At 30.1% G+C, this 23,664-nt stretch overlaps 5 protein-coding genes across 5 annotated transcripts; all 5 read right to left on the minus strand.

The window, feature by feature from the left end:
• Positions 1 to 1,078: 1,078 nt before the first annotated feature.
• On the minus strand, positions 1,079 to 1,681 carry LOC103490537 (uncharacterized). Its single transcript, XM_008450084.3, has one exon. The coding sequence runs from the start codon at positions 1,679 to 1,681 to the stop codon at positions 1,079 to 1,081; it is 603 nt and encodes a 200-aa protein (XP_008448306.2).
• A 6,017-nt stretch (positions 1,682 to 7,698) lies between these two features.
• LOC103491729 (early nodulin-75-like) lies at positions 7,699 to 8,109 on the minus strand. The gene has a single exon (XM_008451794.2). It carries the CDS (start codon positions 8,107 to 8,109, stop codon positions 7,699 to 7,701), a length of 411 nt encoding a protein of 136 aa, XP_008450016.2.
• Positions 8,110 to 13,184: 5,075 nt separating this feature from the next.
• Positions 13,185 to 14,359, minus strand: LOC103490554 (uncharacterized). The gene has a single exon (XM_017045079.2). The coding sequence runs from the start codon at positions 14,198 to 14,200 to the stop codon at positions 13,307 to 13,309; it is 894 nt and encodes a 297-aa protein (XP_016900568.2). The 5' UTR covers positions 14,201 to 14,359; the 3' UTR covers positions 13,185 to 13,306.
• A 4,150-nt stretch (positions 14,360 to 18,509) lies between these two features.
• On the minus strand, positions 18,510 to 19,136 carry LOC103490565 (uncharacterized). The gene has a single exon (XM_008450121.2). The coding sequence runs from the start codon at positions 19,134 to 19,136 to the stop codon at positions 18,510 to 18,512; it is 627 nt and encodes a 208-aa protein (XP_008448343.2).
• A 1,984-nt stretch (positions 19,137 to 21,120) lies between these two features.
• Positions 21,121 to 22,210, minus strand: LOC103490570 (uncharacterized). The gene has a single exon (XM_008450134.3). The coding sequence runs from the start codon at positions 21,985 to 21,987 to the stop codon at positions 21,205 to 21,207; it is 783 nt and encodes a 260-aa protein (XP_008448356.2). The 5' UTR covers positions 21,988 to 22,210; the 3' UTR covers positions 21,121 to 21,204.
• Between the last annotated feature and the right edge of the window lie 1,454 nt (positions 22,211 to 23,664).

Raw genomic sequence — 23,664 nt, forward strand, 5'->3', positions numbered from 1 at the left:
ACTCATTATAGCTTTGGAAAAACGCTATGAAAAGTCTCAAGACTTTTAATAACATAGGCTGTCAGGACTTTCGAAAAAGGCTATAAAAAGTCTATTATAGCATTTTTTGTTAGCTATCATAGATATTATTTCTTGTAGTGAATAGAAATTAATGCTATATAATTTACAAAGAGAGGAGATATATATCTGCTAGTCCCGGAGCAAGCGAAAGATGAGAGTTTGAATATCTTCCCACATCTCAGCAAAGGACTTCTCATGGCTTTTGGATATTCTATTATTTCTTTCAATCTAGATGGACCATGGGCCACAACAATAGAGTTGAAGGAGACCATGCCTTTTCTGTTTTTCTCTTAAGGAACAAAGATCCTTGCAAAGAGAAACCAAGTTTTGGTTATTGTTCTTCCATTTAATCAGATTCTCAAGTTTTTCCCACATCCTTTGTGCAAAGTTGCAAGAGATGGAAAATGAGTGGTCGATGTTCCAAGGTATTCTAGGACTCTTTCCCATCATTCCGCTTTGTGCCTTCCTTCGCACTTACCTGGAAGTCTTGTTCTGTACACAAAATGCACCGGTTTGGATTGAGGCTGCAGCTAGGCAATCCTCTTTACACAGAATGCACCACTTACACTTTCTTTCATCTCCACGTTATTTTTATATTTATTTTAGACAAACTTTTCTACCAAATTCTCATTGCTTCCTGCGTAAACCAAATTAGATTACTTTTGTATTCTTCACCTTCTCTCTCAACCATAGTTTTTTTTTTTTTTTTTTAGAATAAAATTACTTTTAGACTACTAAAAAATCAATTATCCATTCAAGAAACGTGAAAACCATAGTATAAAATTTCGAAGGAAAAAACAATGCATAGATAAATCAACTTAACCTTCCACTTTAAACACATATATACGTTAAAGGAAAAAGAAAACTCAAATAGTTTAAACAACCTCAAACTCTAGAATTCTACGATGAAAGGGAAAAGAGAGGGGGCGAAGAGAATTACTGAAGAGGGAAACAATGAAGAAATGAAAACACACCGACCATCACAAATTAAAAGAAAAATTAATTAAAAACTAATGGATTAACCGAAAATAAAATCATTGAGAGCACCAAATGCCAAACTCTGAACAAGAGATAACATTGTACTCCCCAACACCGATCCCAAGGTCGACGACGTATTACCATGATTCATCTGATGATGATGCTGATGATTATTGTTGTTGTTGTATCCAAACTGAACATGACTATTGTAATCCGGATATCCCCAACCATGAAAATGATCCGGTTGGGATGGCGGCCCCATCGACCAGGGTGGAGGTGCATGGTGGTGTATCCCACGTGAACATGAAGTCGGGCAGGCTCTCGATGTTCGAAGGCAATTGAGATAGATATTGACTTTACAGATAGAACAGTGGCCATAGGAGGGCTTGTAGAGGCGGAGCTTATGGTCGGGGTCTTTGACGTGGCGGAGGCTGTTGGGAAGGCGAGTGCAAAATGAGTGAACATAGAAGTGGCAGTCTTTGCATTGGTAGAAACTGCTGTGGATGGTTTCACGGCAAACGTCGCAAATAAGGTGGGTTCGAGACGGATGGTGGGGGTTGTGAATCATGTTGTGAGTGAGCGGGTGGTGGTGGAGGAAGGAGGAGAGTCTGTGGGAGTAGTGGTCGTCGTTGGAGAGATTCATTGTTGTCAGAGGTATTTCTGTCTGTGATGAGTAGAAACGAAAAAAGAGAGAAAAATGGAGCCTTTGGGTTAGTGTTGTCGTGTTATGGTGACTTGAGTAATATTTTTATACCCTTGAAATTGATGCAATAACCACTTCGTAAAAATTGTAAATACATTTTTGTAAAGATATTTATAGAATCACCTAACCTAAATTTTATTTTTTTTCCTCAACGGTACGTGTGTATTATTAAGTTATTTGATTTATATGCATTTCTTACAATATATTCAATTTAATTTTGCATCACCATATGGACAAGGAATGAGTTTTTTTTTTGTACATAATGCATCTCTATTTTTTTTGTTTTTCAATATTTTTATAGTATATTTCCCAAATATATAATGTGGTATATTCACCCTAAGCTTTTTTAAATTCCATAATTTTTCATGATCTTGTATCTTTTTTTAATATATAATGTATTTAGTAATTATCATGTGATATGTAATGGGTGTTTTCATATGTAATGGGTGTTTTCATAGTATATTTAGTAATGTTTTCATATAGTTTGGAATAATTCAACGTTTGCGGCGGATTCATTTTTTTGTTGTTCTTTACACATTACATATATACAAAGCTAAAGTTAAAAATAAATATAATTCCTTCTCGAATAAATAAATAAATAAATAAAGCTAAAGTTTTAAGTGAGAATCTTTCCTTTTTGTTACTCTTTTTCTTTTACAATCTCAAATAATGATTTTGTAAATGCTTGTTTCACATAATGTAATCTTTTATTTATTTATTTATTTATTTATTTATTTCTTATTTTTGCTTCTGTGTTGTCTTAAAACAGAAAAGAACAAAAAAAAAAAAAAACATACTCATGACTACTTTCAAAATGACAAAAACATGATTACAAACATTGTTACGGTTAAAAACCCACATTTATGCCAATTTTTCAAATTTGAATATAATTATACGACAAAAATTTTCACTTTTTTCCTTCACAAATACGGCTAAAATCTAAAAAACGTTAGTCTAATTTATTTTAACGTATTTTTTTGTATCGGCAAGAATATTGATGTATCCATGTCGGGAGAAGTTCTTGTCGACGAAATTGAGTTTCATCGGTATAAGTAACTTCTCCCCGATATATATTGTTGTGTTGGCATATAAGTATCGCCGACAAAACTCAATTTCATCAGCATAATGCGTTTTTACCGACGAAAAATACTACCTTGGCATATAAGTTATCCCGACAAAAATACATGTTTTGTCGGCATAATTGTTCTTCAAAATGCAGTAAAAAAACATATATTTGCCGACGTCATTTTCGTCGGCATAAGTGGTTTATAATTTTATATAATATAAATTATAATCGATAAGTTAATCAACAATAATTAAACCAATCGAGAAACAAATATAACAAAAATAAGCTTCTATATTAAAAATAAAACTAATATTCAATTCAACAACGTAACATTGGTAGTATGTATACATTTGAGGATTGCTAAGTTTTCACAAATCTCAAATATATATTTTCCTAAGCCAAAGTGTGTCATTCTAACTTTTCATAAATCTCCTATACCAAAAAAATTTCATTCTCCCAACCAAAATATAGCCTAACTCAAGATCAGTGAGATGTGTAACACCAAAATAAGTAGTCATCTCAAATTCTTCTCCCAATATCTAAAAACGACCAATGTTTGAGAATTCAATTCACATGGTATAACCTGAAATAAGAAACACAATACAACATGACAACTTGACAACGTGATAAAGTAGCACCAAAAATGACAAAGAATAGAGTAGCAACAAAAATGATAAAATGGTAACATAAAGTAACAAAATAACAAAGTAGAAATAAGCGGCCAAGTAAAAAAATAACACATAATTTGAATGTAGAAATAGATGCATTCAAACTACAAACAATCAAAGTTTATCAACGATGGATGCATTCAACATGTGGCCAAAATGGTACATAATTTGTGAAGGAATGGAATTCCTAAAGCGAAAGCTTATGAACGCCCGTGCGAGTGAAATTCAATTTATGAAACCAATAAATTCAAAGAAAAATAATAAACATGCTTTTTATGGAAAAGGTGAAAATAAACTGACCTTTGTATAACCAATTCTTCTTCCAAGCTTCGTGGCACCACAAAATCTTCCTCGTTATTCTCCAAGTAAAGAATCACAGAGAGTTGTGGGCTTCTGTAATTTTGGTGAGGGAAGAAGCTTTTGAGAGAATTTTCTTTTGTTGGGATACAGAGAGATCGTAAGATTGTTTTTGTGCTGTTAAAAAGAAACCTTTCTTTTTATTTTCTTTTAAAACAAATCTCAACAATGGAGGGGGAAGTTATCAAATAACTTCCCCATCCTTCCCACGTAGAATAACTCCCCATCAAATAACAAGGGAGTTATTCTATTCTATTTAAATATATTAATATATATATATATATATATATATATATATATATATATATATATATATATATATATATATACCCATTACATGAATTCACATTCAAGGGTCGGATTAGGAGTTTCATTCTCCCTTTCTATATATATATATATATATATATATTAATTAATTAAATTAAATAAAATCAATATAAATTTAATTAATATATATTTTATCTCATATAATATAAATTTAATATAAATTTAATTACAAATATATTATATCTCATATAATATAAACTTTATATTATATCATATATAATATAACCAATGATTTAGATCTCTCATATAATCTATAGTTCTAATATGAATCGAATTCAATTTTAACCTATAGTTTATTTATGAATCTCATTCATATTATTATTATTATTTGAATCATATTCAAATATTAACTTCTCTCATAAAAAACTTTACATTATAATGTATCAAATACATTATATTAATTGTATCATATACAATTTATTCCCTTTAATCAATTTGAACAATTCAAATTAAACCAAAATAAATTTGATTCTCATTTATCCTTATTGAGCTAACAAGGGGACCTTATGGACCTACAGATTGAAGCTCTAATGAAATGAGATTAATTAATTAAAGTCTTTAATTAAATTTAATCTCTATTCATTAACTATTAGTCATTCCACTAAAGACTAATAGTTGCACTCTTCTAACTGTAGATATATTTTTGTGTCCATTAGATATAACCAATCAACAGTGCAATGACCCTTCACAAATTGCTCGTAAGTACAGCTAGGCCAAAAATTATCGTTTTGCCCCTGTAGTTACATCTAACTCCTTAAGTACCATTGATTCCTCTAATGAACAATAATTATAGTCCTACTATAACTGAACTCCTCTCAGGCCAAGAGAGGGTGTGGCGCCACATTGTTCAAGCCATGAAATCAACCCTTAAGAGAGCAAATTCTCTACTTATTCTATCTATAGAGAAGGAGTGAATTCCTTCTTGTGTAGCTGCGTTCCCAGCTCCCCAATCAAACGAATCCCCAAAATGGTAGGCATATTGAGTCGGCTACATAGGCCACTCTCACCCATACAAATCAAAGGATCGCCTACATAGGCAGGAGTTCACAACTCACTCAAGATTCAGGTCAAGTCACCTATAGTCATCCTGGTGAAATGTAGTCTCAACTAGTAATGGTGTTAATAAGAGAGACTATTCATTTCATGGTCCGGTCTTATACAAACTCTTTGTATAGAATACCCCCGCTCTAATGTCTCGACATAAATGATTAGGATCAAATCATTTGTAGCACTTTAGAACAATTGTAACAACTACAAAGCAGACCGTATTCGTAGTGTCACCAGGATAAGGTATCCAGCCTTATCCATTTACTACAGACCATTTAGGTTATCACTTAAACATGATCCACTTGTATGTCTCTACATACATGTTTAGGTTACAGAAGATAACCTTGGATGTTAGTTTATTGGTTTTGTGAGTTAATGCAACTAAATATCAAATAAAATAAAACACTTTATTTTATTAGATAAATAAAAAGTTTGTATTATATATACAATTACAAACTACAAGACCACGAGATTTAGGGCATCAACCCCAACAATTTGAACAACAACAATCACAAAGTCAAGTTTGTCGCTGATCACTTTGTTTCTTAATTGGAACATAGAGATGGATGCAAAGTGCCAAAGTAACAAAGTTCATTAGACCACTCTTATACCCTCTATCATTATTTGGTCTCCTATCACTTTTCAGTTCAACATCTTCTTTAACTTTCAAAAATCTATCATTAAATTTTCTACATATATATATATATATATAGAAAATTTTAATTATTATTAAGATGGAAAGCTTTTAGAGTTTGTTAGGGAGAATTTCCATACTAAAAAAGGTTTTATATTTACAGTTCATTAACTCTTAATTAGGTGTGTTCAAAACATATTTAAAAACCGAATCCAACCGTAACTGAAGCAAAATCGAACCAAAACCGAATACATATGATTCGGTTTGGTTTAAGAAATTAAGTCGATTTCAAAATCAAACCAAACAGCTTTATTTTAAAAAATTTACATATATAAATAATCATGTAGGTAAGTACAAGTGGTTCAGTTTCAATTTGGTTTGACACAGATGAACGATTTGGTGTGGTTTCAAATGAGATTTTTTTACATTTTGCGATTCGATGCGATTTTAGCTTCAAATCGAACCGTAAACATCCCTAGTCTCAATGGTCAAAGGTTTCTCATTTAAAATGGGTGGGGTTTTGATTTTCTATTTCTTTCTAACTTTAAGAGGAGCTTTATTAGTGGTTTTCACTACATTTTATTAAGCAAAATAATAAAATTAACGCTTATTTTATAGTTAGGTTGCGTCTCTTATAAAATAGTAGTTAATTTTTTCTTAAATCAACGTTAATAGTATTTGATAAATTTTAGAAAAAATTGCACAAACCACACTAGCCAATTGATTACAATAACACTTCTAACTATCCATTTGATCAATTGTATATCCCCTTAAAAGTTTATTATCGGTTACAATCAACCCTTTGGTTAAATCAAATTTTATTAATATTCATATTCATATGGATAAAAAGGGGCAGTGCAATTATAGTTAAAATTTAAAAAGTGGTTTCATGATTAATTAATGACTTAACCACCTCAACTATACTCAAATTACTAATTAATATTGTTTTTTTTTAACTTAACAATCGATAATTTTGAACCATCAAATAGTAATTATTGTCTTCACCAATTAGTCTCCATTTTGTTTTTTTTCACTACAAAGACCAATATTTTAGAATCCATAGTTCAGCCAATGTATCAATTTAGACTCTTAATAAGGAATCTCTTTTTTAGAATTGTTCATGAAGTTACGTTAGTCTATTTTGTAAAATAAACATTTTAAAAAATTGAATTGTTTGAGAATGGATGTGTATATAATTCTCAAAAGTAATCATAATACAAAATATTTAAATTGATTAACTTATAAAAATTTAAAATTTTAATCAACTTACGTAAGTTTTTCACAATTTTAACGAAGCAAAATCTAGAAAATTATATAATTAAAATGGTACACATGCAAATTTAAATAGATACAATTAGCGGTTCAACATTCTAATTCATAGACAAAAGTTGTAGGAATAATTATGAATTGATATTTGCCGTAAATTTAAGTATATTTTTTACAATACTAAGTAATGAAAACGAAACTCAAATAAAGACCTAACACAGAACTAAAAAAATATAACATACTTGACATCACGACAACGGTCAATCTAAGACAGAGAGCAAACATTGACTTTCCAAGCTTTCTCCCATTTTCCGATGATGTCGGTAGCGCTCCACAATTAAGATCCACATAAGGGTAAGCGGAATGTTGTAAGGGGGCAGCATAGCCCTAACCAGCCTTCATAATGCCCAAGAGATTTGGGCTCTTGTTTGGACTATGCTCAAATATTGAACTTCAAATACAGATATATTACATACTTTAAAAACAATACTCTAATTGAGATATCCCGTTAATACCTCCTGACCCCTCAATAAGAAAAAAAAAAAAAAAAACCCTAGATCTAATCTAGAAAAGGAAAAAGATCTTTATTGAGCTAATTAAAGAAAAGGCAAGAGATGAAAGAAGCACCAATACTTCCAGCAACAGATGAAAGCATGGATGTCAAAGAACCCTCTTTTTTTGGCCTACATTGATGAGAAGGAGGAGCTTTTGTTGTTGGTGCATCATACTTGGGGTATCCTTGATAATTACGAGAAGGATAAGGATAATAATCCTCGTATTCATGATAGCTACATTGATGAGGAGGAGGAGCTTTTGTTGTTGGTGCATCATACTTAGGGTATCCTTGATAATTACGAGAAGGATAAGGATAATAATCCTCATATTCATGATAGCTAGTGTATCCAGCAGGACGACGAGGAGGAACTGCTGCTTTGTACTTAGGATATGATCTTTTATGAGGATAAGGATATCCATGGCTGTAATAACCATATGGATTATTCATGTTTTGGACTGTGCCAAATAACAAAGATATGAATATGGCAAGGGTTAGGGTTGTTTATAGGTTTAGAGTTTTGTAACATATATGATCAGAGAAAGGCACTATATACATATAATAGTTTGAGAAATTTCAAAACCATTATCATCCTATATTACAATAAAATCAGGAAAATATAGTGTGGCAACTTTAGGATATTTTTGTGTTAATTATGCCCCTATACTTTTTGACAATTAATCATTCCAAAAATAAAATTGCATCCACCTTTGTGTTGTATAGAAATGAATTCAGCAGCTCCCTTTTTCTAAATTAGAGGGAAAAAAATATTTGGAATAATTCAACGTTTGCGGCGGATTTATTTTTGGAATAAAGCTAAAGTTTTAAGTGAATTGTTACTCTTTTCTTTTATAATCTCAAATAATGATTTTGTATATATATGCTTGGTTTCACATAATGTGTAAAGCTTTTAGTTTATTTTTTCTTATTTTTGCTTCTGTATTATCTCTAAAAAGAAGTTTGAAGATAATTATACCTTCTTGAAAGAAAAGAAAAGAAAAGAAAAGAAAAAAAGAAAAAACATAATCATGACTACTTGTTTCAAAATCACAAAACATGACTACAATAATTGTCCCACAATTGAAAAGTGTGTGGTCAAGGAAATTGTTTTAGAAAAGAAAAAAGTAAATTAGATTAATTTTCAAGCAATAAATTTTTTAGTTTGGTTCCATGTTTTTTTTAATATATTAATTAATTTAAAACTATTTTGTTTACTTGAAATTTTATTTATTTAATTAAAAAGTATCTTTAAATATATGCAAATTTTTTATGAGTTAAAAAGGTGACAAAAACATATTTTTGGAAAAGTTTCAAAATCCGCGTTTAATAGGTTTTGTCTCGTAAAATTAGTACTGTTTTTTAAAAATCGTTTAAATATCTTTTCTCTGTTTATTTTGAGCGGGGTCGACTAACTAGATTTCCATGATATTTAAAGTTTTAATTTCAAATTTATCTATTGTTTTTGGGTTTTTAGATGCATCTCGCTGCTGGATATTAGACGAAGATCTACTAACAATTCTATAGAATTTTCCAAATCTTAACTATTTATCTAGAAAAAAAAATCTGAAGATCGATATTTATGCCAATTTTTCAAATTTGAATATAACTATTTTGTCTTTTCCAATCTTTCCCAATCTTATATCAAATCTTAACTAATTTTCTCTCCACATTTTGGAAAATTTTTCTCATACAATTTCTCAAATCTTTTATTCTATATGTTCTATAATTGCATGTTGAAAGATTACAATAAAAATCTTATTTACAATAAAAATTTAGCAAGATTGTAATAGAAAATTTAGCTATTTTAAAAAGATTTGGTTGATCTCGATTCATCCGAGATAAAATTGTACCGAGAAAGTTCAAAATTATTCAATTTCTAGACTTTATCGATACAATTTTACTCGAGATGAACTGATATTGTCAAGTTTTAGACTTTCTAATAACAATGTTGCGACGGGTGGATCAAGATGCATAATTTTTTTCAAACTATATAGCTTATCTGTATAGTTTACCTATTATATATATATTAGTCATCAAACAGAGACACATTTATTTGGTCTCCTTTCACTTTTCAGTTCAATATCTTCTTTTATAACCTTAAAAATCTATCATTAAATTTTATATATGTATATAGAAAATTTTCATTATTATTAAAATTGAAAGTTTATAGAGTTGGATAGGGAGGATTTCCATAGTAAAAAAGGTATATTATATTTACACTACATTTTTGTTAACATGTGATAGAGTAGAGGCCTTTCAATATGCTCTATTATTTCTAACTCTCAATATTTATTTTTTAGTAACTTTTTTTAATAAGATCAAATTTTTAAGGTAAACAATTTTGATTATATAGGATCGTTTAGGAAGCTACAACAAACACGTTTTAAAATTCTAATTTTTCCAAAGGTATTTGTAATAAATTTTTCCTTCCCAAATCATTCCATTAATTGTGTGTCTGAATTACATTTTTAAGTGTTTAATTTAGAAAATAAGTTACTTTGAAAAAAAATCGAAGTGTTTGGAAGCAATCAAAATAGATTCTAAAGTATTTCTTTTAGGAAAAAATGTTTAAACAAAAAAATGAATTTTTTGAAAAACTTTTTCTTTTTTCTTAATTCAATGCAAATGAACCCTAACTAGAAATTAAATGTTTTGAAGGTGAAAATGGGAACATATTGTGATTTTGAGGGTAACAATTTGATTGATTTTCTTATTAAAAAAAAAAAAAGAAAAGAAAAAGGCAATGTGAATTTGAAATCTACAATTTTCTTTTGTGTCATGTGGGGATTTATTAGTTCATTTCACACACATTTAAGATAAAATTGAAGATGTTTAATATCACAAAGTATAACTCCGATGATCGTGATGGCAATAGAAGAGTGTGATTCAAGTAATGATTTTAGAATATATATACACACACACACATACGCTAGCTAGTTGATTTTCATACCTTAAATATTTTAAAAAGTGATTTTATTTTAAGAATTAGAATTATCAATTGCTAAACTTTAAACTGACAAAATATTGTTCTTCAACTTGGGGGAATTTAGGCATTTCAACAAATGAAGTAAATGATGGAAAATTTTGGGATGAATTATTACAAAAATGAAGCTTAAATTATTTTAGCTTTTTTGAAAATTAATAACAGTATTTTTCAAATCTTCATTTTATCAAATGTAACGTAATGAATAAAATATAGGATCTATTAGTGTCTATCGTTAATGAAATATGAAATTTTACTATATTTTGTAGACTTTTGTCGTTTACAATATTAAAAAAATATAATTTAACAATAAATAAAACAATTTTAGTCTTATCCACTTTCTCGACTATATTTCAACGAAATTTATTTGTAAGTCAAAGTTAATAAACTTTTAACTTTTAAGAAATTGTGTTATAAAAGATTTAGTAGAAACTTGATTACAAATGCTTTCTAAATAGAGATATTTTTGTTGGTAAAATGTAAAAACTATCTTAAAATATGGTAGAAGTTGAAATTATACCCTCGAACTTTCAATAACAATAGTTGGCTCCTAAATTTCTAAAAACGTTAAAATTCAATCTTTAAGCTTACAATAATTATGAAAAATAGACCCACAAATAATAAAAATTGAATAATCAAACGTGTATTGATTATACATTTATGAACGAAGACCCAAATTTAAATTTTAGACAAACTTAATGGCATAAATTTTAATTTTAAAAGTTTAAGAACGTAATCCTAACTAGGATCCTACCTTATGAGAGGTTTTTATAACTTTCCCCACTTTTTATAGTTCTCCGAATAGAGATATTTGAGAATTGAATCAAAAGTAGAAATGAGAAATGGTTGGGAGAGAAAGAAGTCTCCAAAACCAATTTCTATACACTTACGAGAGATGTAATTGCTTAAGTTACACGCTACCTTTGTCATCAACATGTTTATATTTATTAGGTCTTAATTTTTATTTTTTCTAAATTTCATAAATAATATACGAACTTATTCAACTTTAAAACAATCTTTTGCCGAGAGATACGACTTGGTTTAGTATGTGCACTTTTAGTAGTTTTAAAATAATATTTTTTACTAATATTCAATAAATTTTCGGGTTCTTTTAAAATTATTTAGTAACAATTTTCCAACACGTGAGGAGCTCAAATTGTATTGCCTTTTGTTATTTACCTTTATCAATGGTTCAGGAAAATTTAAGAATTAAAAAAGAACCCGGTTTGTAAGCCATTTTGTTTTTTATTTTTCATTTTAAAAAATTAACCTTAGTTACTTCTCATTTCTTATATGCACTTCTATCTTTAGTTTTCAAAAATTAACTTGATTTTTTTAACTTATTAGCAAATGGTATAGATAACAAAATGCAAAATTTGGATGTGAAAAATATGTTTATAAGCTTACTTTTTAAAAGACTAAAAAAACAAAACAAAACAAAATAGTTGCCCAAGTCTGACCTAATTTTTTAAATGGCTAAATCATCGCAAATAACCCTCGACTTTTTTCCTTGTTTAAAAGATATATATTCCTATATTTTCAAAAGTTGAAATATTACTCTTAAATTTTTACAAACATGTGTGATTAAATTTGTATTTATCCATCAACTTAAGTTTCTTAGAAGATGGTGTGATTTAAGATGAGGTCTTGAACATGTTATTTTCAAGATGTCTTGGATTCAATCCTATACAACGTTATTTTCTTTCCAACTGGTATTCATTAAGACCAACTTGATTTAAGATGAGTTCTTGAATATGTGTGACCAACTTGATTAGTTGAGACAAAAAAAAAAGAAAAAAAAAAAAAGAAAAGAAAAAGAAAAAGAAAAAGAAAAAGAAAAGAGGAGACCCACTGTTTTTCTAATCAAATTATTGTCTCATTCATAAGCCCCAACCCCAAAGATTTCATTTCAACCCCTGATTATAGACACCACAAATTCATAACTTCTCATATCATTAAATCATCCCTAAATTAACATCAGTTTATACTGCCCTTAAATTATTTTAGGAGTTCGTTTTCTTTTAACAATGATTCTAGAGGAGAAATGATCTACATCAAAAACATCTCAATTAGATTTAGTATTTGCGGGTTTATTAAGATTTTAATTAGGATGAGAGATCTAAATCAAAGCATAGCTTGGTCATTGGAATTTCATTAACTTAACCTATCATTTCTATATTTGGATGATTAGACTAAATAAGATAATCACTTCTAAAAATATAAAGTTTTAATTTTTAGGTAAGGACTAGATGATAAATTGATTTTTTATTAAAAAATCCATAAAAATCACCATACCTTCTGAACTTTGATTGTTGTCATTTGATGGATTGACGTTCACTTTTCCAACTCATATACTAGATATGTATAATTATCGTTTTAATTCAGATGTGTGAATTATATTTGTGTTTTGACGTAAAAGATTTATAGGATAATTAATCATTGATTATTTGTCCATTTAATTAGGTTAAATTAATTATAAGCTTCACACCATATAAATAAATACAAAACCATTAGTTAAAGAGGATAGAACCTAAAATTAAAGTTGAAGAATATAAATTCTGATTATATAACATTTGGGTGGGCTGAGCACCATAGAAATAGAAATTGAGACGGTATAAAAAGGAAAAAAAAAAAAAAAAAAAAAGATGAAAATGGAAACCTAATTTAGAAAATAGGGAATCCAAAAACAAAACTAGACATCACACCAATGGTCAATCTACCAACCAGAGCAAACATCGACTTTCCAAGCTTTCCCCCATTTCCCGACGACGTCTCTGTCGCCGGTCGATAAGGGTAGTCGGGAACGCTGTAAGGGGTGGCGTAGCCATAATGCCCATAATGCCCATAATGCCCTCCTCCCATACCACAATGACCAAATTGCCCACCATAATAATTATACCCACCATTATTCCAAGAAAACCCTCCGCCGGGAAATGGAGGTGGTCCCCCACCCCCCCACGGCGGCGGTATCCCACGAGAACTACTCGCTCCTCTCCCTCCCCCACTCGGTTGTTGACTCGGCGGCGAATCGTACGGCTCCCAAAGACAGTCAAAATGAATATAGACTCTACAGATCTGGCATCCATACACCCAAAGAGAAGAACAATCTTTTTTACAAACTGCGCAGCCACCGGACGGCGGCTTTTGGAGGTTCAAATAATGCTTGTCGTCGATGAGATGGCGGAGGCTTTTAGGAAGTTGGGTGCAAAGTGGGTGGGCATCGAATTCGCAGTCTTTACACCGGTAGAAGAGTCCGTCAACGGCGTCCCGGCAAATGTCGCAGATTCGGTCGTTGATACGAGCGCCCTCAGGATTACGGACGACGAGAGTGAGGGGGTGGTGGTGGACGGAGGAAGAGATGAGTTTCTCAGGGCAATTGGCGCAGTAATCATGGAGATCGAAGTTGCAGGAATGACATCGGAACCTGCTACCGGAACCTGAGGTTTTGCAGCCGCCGCAAATGTAATCGTGGTGGTGGTCGGAGTGGAGTTGTAAAGGGTGGTTTGGATGAGTGAAATGGAATTTGGTGGTGGTGGTGGTGGTGGGTACCGGAGCCATGGTGGCGGTTGGGGTTTGAGAGATGAGTTTAAAGAGATATTGTTATAGACGGAGAATTACGCGTTTTATTTTTATTTTTTTGGAAATGAGAAGACTTTGGTAGTTGACTTGCAACTTGATAAAAGTGGGAAGAATGAGTAAAAACATATTGACTTGGTTATTAATTATTGTTGTTATTATTATGTACTTAAATTCATATAAGTCATGTAATAGTGTGGAATTAACAAATTAAATGTAATTATATGCAAGATATTTAATTAACATATTGGTAGGATATCCTTTGGGGAAAAAAAATATTATTGCAGAGTAATTTTTAATTTGAGGAATAAATTGATTGCTTAATTTCATCTTACCTAATCTAATTTTGAAGACATTATTATTTATTTTTCTTATCTTTATAATGTTCTATTAATTAATTCTTCTATTCCTTTTACAATCAAAATTTTAGCACCACACAACATACAATAACAATTTCCCATTAACTTTGTGAAAAAGAATTTGTATTTAAAGTTTATTAATAGAGATTAAAATAATCATGTTTTCAAAGTATATGACGGAATAACTATAAAATCCAAGAGAGACCTCTTGAAAATATGCACTCAAAGAGGGTATTGTCACCACATATCCGAGACGACGCGGAGCTGTTGACGTTCGGTTAGTTTTAAAATAAAATAGGTGTTGCCACCAGTCGGTATGATTGGAAACCAAAATAAAGTAAACAATTCAAAAATAAAATCATAAAAAAATGGTCTACAAAAACTAAAGTTGAGTTCGTGAGTCATTTATGTATGATGAACGTGTTAGCATCTCACACCACCCTTTAGAAAATGGTGGCCAAATTTCAAATCTTGAATTGAAAATATTCTTTAATTTCTTTAAAAAAAATAATGACTCCAATATTTGAAGCAATTATCTCATAAAATAAGTGGATAGCATTCCATCAATTCAACTATATTGAAGAAAATTCTCACCTCAATAAAGTGAGAAATTAGTACAATTTCTCAAAATCCATCTTAGGAATAACCTTCTAAGAAAGAGATTTTTTTAAAAAGTATTAATTAAAATCATTTTTTTCCTTGAGATCAAATCTTGTACTCGCAAAGATGTAATCCCCCACCTCAAGAATTTTAAAAAATTAGACTCACAAATTTTCTAGATTCCGTCGTAGGATTTTGTTTAAGAAAAATAGTATAAGTTATTAGAAAAAATTGATTAAGAAACCTTATGAAATCGTAGATTAAATTTTGAACGTTAGAAAAATATAAAAAGAAAATTATAACTTTAAAAGAAAAAAATTCTAAAGGATTTTAAAAAAAAAAAAGTTGTGTGAAAGAATTTAAAACTTTGAAAATTTTAAATTAGAAAGATTTTAAAACATTGAAAATTTTAATTAGAATGAGTTGAAAACTTTAAATAGGAAACAAAATGAGGCTTAATAGAAAATTTAGATAAGTAGAAATAAGAATAAAGAAGCATCATAATAAATTATGCAGACATAAAATATCATATTGAGATTTTAATAAAAACATATTGGAAATCAATCTGGGATTTCAAAAGAATCGATTTCCTCACCTCAAGAATTCTAAGAAATCGGACTCTCAAATTTCCTAAATTTCGTTATCGGATGCTTTTAAAGAAAAATAGTTTAAAATGTTAACAATCTTAAACGATTATTAGCAATAACATATTAAATTGACCACAAAAGAGAAAAAATATAAAATATTAAATAGCATATAAAAGACAATAACATATTAAATAAGCAATAATCAAGATGAGAAAATATTAAAGAAGCAATAAATGATGCTATAAAAAGAAAGAAAATATAATAAAAATGCTAATTAAAAAGAAAGGTAAAGATACAATGTACAGAGAATAAAACTTAAGAATATAAATTAACGAAGGAAAGATGTAATAATAAATAAAAAAGAGATAAACAACAACGTACGAAGAAATATGTAGTAAATAAATAAAAAAAGTTATAAAAAGAAGCTCACAAGATAATAAATAAACAACTATAAGATAAAAAAAAGTAAAAAAATGAGAACAAGAATAATAATCAAATATTTAATCATTTAGTTTTTTTTTTTCCTTTTTTTTTATGAAAGCTCGAAGAAAGATAAATAAAATAATGACAATAGTAAGAATAAGAGAAGATAAAGAACTTTAAAGAAAAAATAAACAAAATAATAAGAAGAAGAAAAAAAGAAAAGAAAGAAAGATAGAAATCTCAAGACACTAGACTTACTAAGTTAAAGTTTTTTGTGTGTTGAATTTTTGCAATTGAAAGGAGAAAGATGAAGATTTAAGAAGATAAAAATGGATGTTGTAGATCTTTTGGTTTTTTTTAAAAAGATATGAATGTTAAAAGAAGTAAGGGGTATGGAGGTTACAGATTTAGATGAAGAAGGGGGTTTTTTTTTTTTTTTTTTGGCCTTTTCTTTAGGTTGTGTTTTTTCATGGATGAAGAAGAAATGATTATTTATAGCCAAAAATGCTTCTTCAAAGGGCTAACAATTCAAAATGGTGGGATTTTTCTAAATTTGAAATAATACCAACTTTAGCATACATATGGTATGTAGCTTGTATTAACAAAACCAAATTTAAAAAAGTTAACATATTTGGTATTTCTCCACCTAAGTAATTGATTTATTTACTCTAAGCAAATTATCCACAAACTTTAAAAGTAATTAAATAACGTTTTTTTAAAGAAGAAGATAGTTAATCACAATATTAAAAATAAGTCAAATTAAGACAAAAAATTAATCTAGCAATTAATTAATTTTAAATAATATCGAATAAAATTAGGTGGCCAGAAGTATAAAGGCATAAAAATCATACTTAATAACAACACACTCTTGGTAAATTTAAGGGGTTGTCTATGCCCACTAACCTTAAGTGGGTGTATGACATGGACTATCATAAATCACTTTATGTTTGGATACTAATAATAATAGTTCTTGTTTTAGCTCTTTATATTAACTATAGTTAACTATTGTATTACTATTTTAAATCACTTTTTATTACTATGTTTACTATTTTCTACTCATCAATTCATTCATCCTCTTTTTTAAACTAAAATAATCTACAACTAAAATACATGAACTATTTTTTTAAAGATACATTTTGGGTCAATAAGTACACTCGACATCTCCACTAGGTGGATGTCCGTAATCACCATCATCATTTTCGCTTCATTAAAACAATAATTATTATAACTTATAGATTATAATAATCAAATTTTCAGTACCTTTAATGCCTCCTAAAATACCTAAAAAATTTGGTCGTCTTTCTTTTAGTTGAAGGTGCACATGAGAACTCAAACATTTTTTATCAACGACAAGGATGTCTCAATATCGAATCAATTATTATATATCTAATTCCATATTAAGTTTTCTAATTTATTTTTTGTGATTAATATATATATCTATATATCTATATACACACACTTAAATATTATTGTTTGTAAATCTTTCTCACATGTCCTTAGCTATTAGGGTTTTGGTTTTGTGAATGTTGAAATCAACCAAGAACGACTAAACTAAATCAGTCGATTTTATAAAAAAAGTCATATAAAACCGTCTCTCCTATGCCATCCTATATGAAGAACAAAACTTTTGGTTTTTTTTTTTTTTTTTTTTTCCATCCAAAATTTTATTTTTATTTCCACGTTTGTTTTGGATTGATTTTTTTTTTTTTTTAGTTTTAAAATAAAATTGAGTCTATTTCATCTTTTATAAATTGAAATTAGACTTATTTATTTATTTATTTTTATCTCTGGACAATTTTCTAGATAAAAAATGAAACATACAGGCTGATCTCTTTTTTCTGAACAACAAATATTTATGAATTAAGAACCCTAATAACTAATATAGTAAAATATACCTAAATGTTAGAGTTTATTTTTTAAGTGTATATATATGTACCCTCCGTTTGATTCATTTTTGTTTGATTTTTCCATCAAAAAAACCGATTCAAACCATTACTCTTTGGTTTTCTTTTATATACAAATAAAGTTGTCCAATTTTCTAATTAAAAAATGAACCAACAAATGGATCCATATTTTGATTTTTGGTTGCACACACCTATTCATTATATATAATAAATTTCTGATGGAAAGAATTTGCAACATGTGATAATGGTGCTTCTTTCCGTACAATCATGGCAGATTCATTTCTTGGAAAAAAAACAATCCTCTAGTCGGAGGAAGAGAGAAAGCAAATAATGCAAATATTGCTTCTCTCTCTTTTATTTTTCATTTTAACTTAAGAAGACTGTGAACAATAAAACGCCATTGGATGAAGAATTACAATTAGGCACCTAAAGAACCGAAAATAAACTCACCAATAGTATCTGCCGTCAAATTTGTAAACAGACCAAGCATTCCAGCCCTCAATATTTGTCCCCAACTCGGCCGCGACGGTGGTCGTTGTCCACCATAGTTACCTCCATAAGAATAACCAACATGATGATTCGGATATCCCAAATTAGCCGGACCTCCGCCGGAAGAAAAGTAACCACCACCATAACCATTCGATTGATGAGCCGTGGTCCACGGCGGCGCTTGCCAATAAGATAGCCCACGGGTTCTCGTCGGCGAACCGCACGGCATGAGAATGCATTTGGGATGAATATTGAATTCGCAGTGGTCGCAGCGGTAGAACATGCCGTTGATGGATTCACGGCAGAAATCACAGCGGCGATAGTCCATAGGGGGGAACATAGCAAGGGGGTGGGAGTGGAGAAAGGAGGATAATTCCTCGGGGGAATCAGAGCAGCACACGTGGATGTCGACATGGCAAGGTTGGCATCGGAATCGGAGGCCGGAGTCGACGGTGTTGCAGATGTGGCAAGTGTATTCTTGGTCGTCGGAATAATGGGTTAGAGGGTGGTTTGGATGGAAATGGGAGAAATGGTATGTGGGTGCATTCATGGCCATTATTATCTCAGCACTGAAGGTTTAGTTTCTCCTTAACTTGGTGTTAATTTAAAGAGCTGTGAAACTATAGAGTTAGACTTGGGGAAGAAGTTCCTTGTCATTTCGTAGTGGGGTCTTTCTCTTGCAGATGTGTGGTGCATACAATTAATAGAATGTTGAACTATAAATTTGTATGTGAAAATTGTGTTTACAAGCACTTACCTTTAAAATACAAAAACAGAAAAAAAAAAACAAAATATAAAATAATTACCCAAAACAAAGACCTATTTTTTTAAAATGGTTAAATTATCGCATATAACCCTCAACTTTTCTTTTTGTTTAAAAGATACTCCTATATTTTCGGTCAAAAGTTCAAATATTACTCTTAAACTTTTACAAATGCGTCCTTACCGATGTATAATTAAATTTGCATTTATCTATTAACTTAAGTATTTTAGAACATGGTCAAATACTACGTCAAAGATGTTATTTTAAAATATCTTAAGTTCAAGCCTTTACAATACTATTTTATCTCAAATTTATATATCGAATCTTTTCATATATCTTTTTATATATTTCAAAGTACACCTAGGATACGTGTCACCAATTTGATTCATTGAGGAAGGAAAAAAGGAAAAGGAATACTGTTTTTCTAAGCAAATTCTTGTTCTCATTCATAAACCACACCCCCAAAGATTTCATTTCACACCACAAATAAATAAGTACTTCTCATTGTTAAATCATCCATAAATTCTTATCATAAATTTAAGGGATAAATATCACTTTATACTACTCTTAAATTACTTTAGGAGCCTTTTTTTTTTTTTTTTTGACAAAGATTCTAGGAGTGGAGATCTAAATCAGAACATCTCAATGAGATTTAATATTTGTGAGTTTATTAGATCTACATCAAAACATATTTTGATTCTTGTAGTTAGAATCTCGTTAACTCTTTGAATGATATAGTGATAATTTCTATATTTGGATGATATAATTCCTTTTAAAAATCTAAGGTTTTAATTTTTAATTAAAAACTATGTTAGATTGACGTTTTATTAAAGAATTCAAAAGGTCACTTTGCCTTCTAGTCGTTGATTGTTGTCATTTGATTTATTGACATTCTACTTTACTTTCTTAATTTATATACTAGATGTTAAAGAGTTAATATAATTCTATCGACAATGATCAAAGTGAGTTTCTTTTATGTTAGAAAATTAGAACATGTTTCTAAAAGTTTAACAACAATAAAATAAGATATAAAGTTTAGGAATTAAAATAAGATTTGGATCATAAGTCGGAGCTTCTATAACTCTGTGTTAAGCTTGAAGTGGAAGGTAATTTAAATAGATGGAAAACTCTAGATGAAGGTTTTGGTCTTTCTTCACTTTGTCATTTTGTAGTGGCCTAGTGGGATCTTGTTTTGTGACCAATAAGTATCAACCCATTGTCCTGCTCTCAAATTCGTTTGAAAATTCAAGATTCCCATGTGCAGCCTCATTGAATTATTTCTTTTTCATCTAAAATTTTATTTTTATTTCCAAATTTGTTTTGGATTGATTTTTTCTTTTTAATTTTAAAATAAAATTGTGTCCATTTCATTTTTTATAGATTGAAATTGAGTCTGTTCTCTTTTTTCTAAACAACAAATATTTTAGGGTTAGATACCTAATGTTAGAATTTATTTTTTAAGTGTATATATATATACCCTCCTTTTGATTCGTTTTTGATTGATTTTTTCCATCAAAGAAACCGATTCAAACCATTACTCTTTGGTTTTCTTTTATATACAAATAAAGTTGTCCAATTTTCTAATTAAAAAGCAAACCAACAAATGAATCCAATATATTTTTTATTTTTGGTTGCACACACCTATTCACTATATATATAATAAATATCTGATGGAATGAATTTACAACATGTGATGTTGCTTCTTTCCGTACAATTATGGCAGATTCATTTCTTGGAAGAAAAAAAATCGTCTAGTCGGAGGGAGAGAGAAAGCATATAAAATGCAAATATTGCTTCTTCTTTTTTCTTTTAACTTAAGAAGACGATGAACAATAAAACGCCATTGGATGAAGAATTACAATTAGGCACCAAAAGAACCGAAAATAAACTCAATAATAGCACCTGCCGTTAAATTTTGAACAAGACCAAACATTCCAGCCCCCAACATTGGTACCCAATTCGGCCGCGACGGTGGTTGTCCACCATAGTTACCTCCATAAGAATAACCAACATGGTTATTCGGATATCCCAAATTAGCCGGACCTCCGCCGTAAGCAAAGTAACCACCACCATAACCATTCGGTTGATGAGCCGTGGTCCACGGCGGCGCTTGCCAATAAGATATCCCACGGCTTCCCGTCGACGAACCGTACGGCCTGAGAATGCATCTGGGATGAATATTGACTCGACAAACGTCGCAGCCATAAACCCAGAAAGAAGAACAATCCGTTTCGCAAACGGAGCATCGGCCAGAGGAGAGCTTGCGGAGGGTGAGTTTATGGCGGCCGTCGATGAGATGGCGGAGCTGCTCAGGGAATTGGGTGCAAAGTGGGTGGACATCGAAGTCGCAGTGGTTGCAGCGGTAGAACATGCCGTTGATGAATTCACGGCAGATATCGCATTGGCGATGGTTCATAGGGGGGATCAGAGAAAGGGGGTGGGAGTGGAGAAAGGAGGATAATTCCTCGGGGGAATTGGAGCAGAACTTGTGGATGTCGACATGGCAAGGTTGGCATCGGAATCGGAGGCCGGAGTCGACGGTGTTGCAGATGTGGCAAGTGTATTTTTGGTCGTCGGAATAATGGGTTAGAGGGTGGTTTGGATGGAAATGGGAGAAATGGTATGTGGGTGCATTCATCGCCATGATTAATCTCAGCAGTGAAGGTTTGTCCTTTTAACTGTGGGAGTTTATTTAAAGCGTGTGGAGCTGTAGACTTGGACTTGGTGAAGAGGAAACAGTTTAGGTCTTCGTCTTTGTCATTTTGTAGTGGGGTCTTGTTTTATGAGTAAGAAGTATCACCAATTTCTCCTGCTCTCCTAATTTCAAATTTCTTCAACTTTCTGAGAAAATTAAAGTTTCCATTATATTTCAATATTTTTATCCAAATTTTCATATTTCAATTTTTTTTTCTTTTCATATTACCATACAAAATCTTTATTTTCAAGAAACCAAAGATATATTTCCATTAATTTTCGCATAATTTTACTTCCAACTTAATTGATGTGATCAGTTTTGTAATGTCCGTAACATTTTTTTTCAAGCTCTATCTACTTGTAAAGTTTTCTTTCTCTTCTTTCTATTTCATGATGATGTGTTATGCTTAATGTTATATGAGCTTTCTATTAATTCGTTGGTGTTATGTTACTTGAATGCTATGAATTTTCTATTCTTATATATTATTACATTATGTCAGTCTAATAATGCTATAATTTTCCATTTTTGTATCCACTACATATAAACATAATATACAATCATTTCTATATGCAAATATTGAGGTTCTCTTATTTAGTAATTATTATTTTAATAATTACACGAGAGCTTTATAATAATTACACAAAACTTTAATGTTGATCTTTTCTCCCCTTGTTTATACTTCCATTCTCTCCTACCTAATCATCTCGCCCTCCATCTTGAATCCTTTTTAATTGTTTCCTCTCTTAGGATGTTTGATTGCGTCTCATACATCTATTTTTGGGGGGGGGGGGGGGGGGATAATATTACAATTGAAGGAATAATTCAAACTTTTTAAGAAATACAATAAGATTCTCATCATTTAAACCACTTGAATTCTAATTTATGTTTATATTATGAAATAATCACTCCATATATACATATAGTAGGATACAACTAGTCAAAATATATAACTATATATATCAAGTAGTTATTAGATACATCACATGACTCATTTGCAATTATTATAATGTATATATATTAATTAAAAAATATCTCTCTAACGATGTTGTTTTGTATTATCATATTATATATTTAGCCTACAAAGTCAACTAAATACATTATATATATATATATATATATTTCAGTTTAACAACATGTAGGAAGTGCCCGTACACCTTAATCTATTGTTTATACTTTAATTAGTTGAACTATTTTTAAAACCAAAATAATCATAAATGCACGTCACAATTGGTCTACTGTCTCTTATGAATGTCAATCAAATAAAATTTATATTATAATGATCAATGCTATCGATACTATGAAATAGTACAAGTAGCAAGATGGGGTTGATCTCAAGGAAAAAGTACAAATATTAGTTTCTCAAAGTTAATTATTTAATAAAAGTTATATTAAGGAGTTTGATGTGGTTTGAGATTCAAAGTGAATAAAGTGCAATTAAGTGAAACTTGCTTAAAGGAATGGAATCGTCCAATGTAATTTTTGGTCATCGAATTATCATAATTGTATGATTTTTAACTCCTTACCTAAGGCTAGCCCAATTTATTATCTAACTAATGGTTCTAAATACTAAATTTGTCAATTTAATTAGATGAGAAGCATCATAATCAATTTAGTTAACCGCTTTAA

Source organism: Cucumis melo, chromosome 8, assembly GCF_025177605.1.
Source record: "Cucumis melo cultivar AY chromosome 8, USDA_Cmelo_AY_1.0, whole genome shotgun sequence".
NCBI lineage: Eukaryota > Viridiplantae > Streptophyta > Magnoliopsida > Cucurbitales > Cucurbitaceae > Cucumis > Cucumis melo.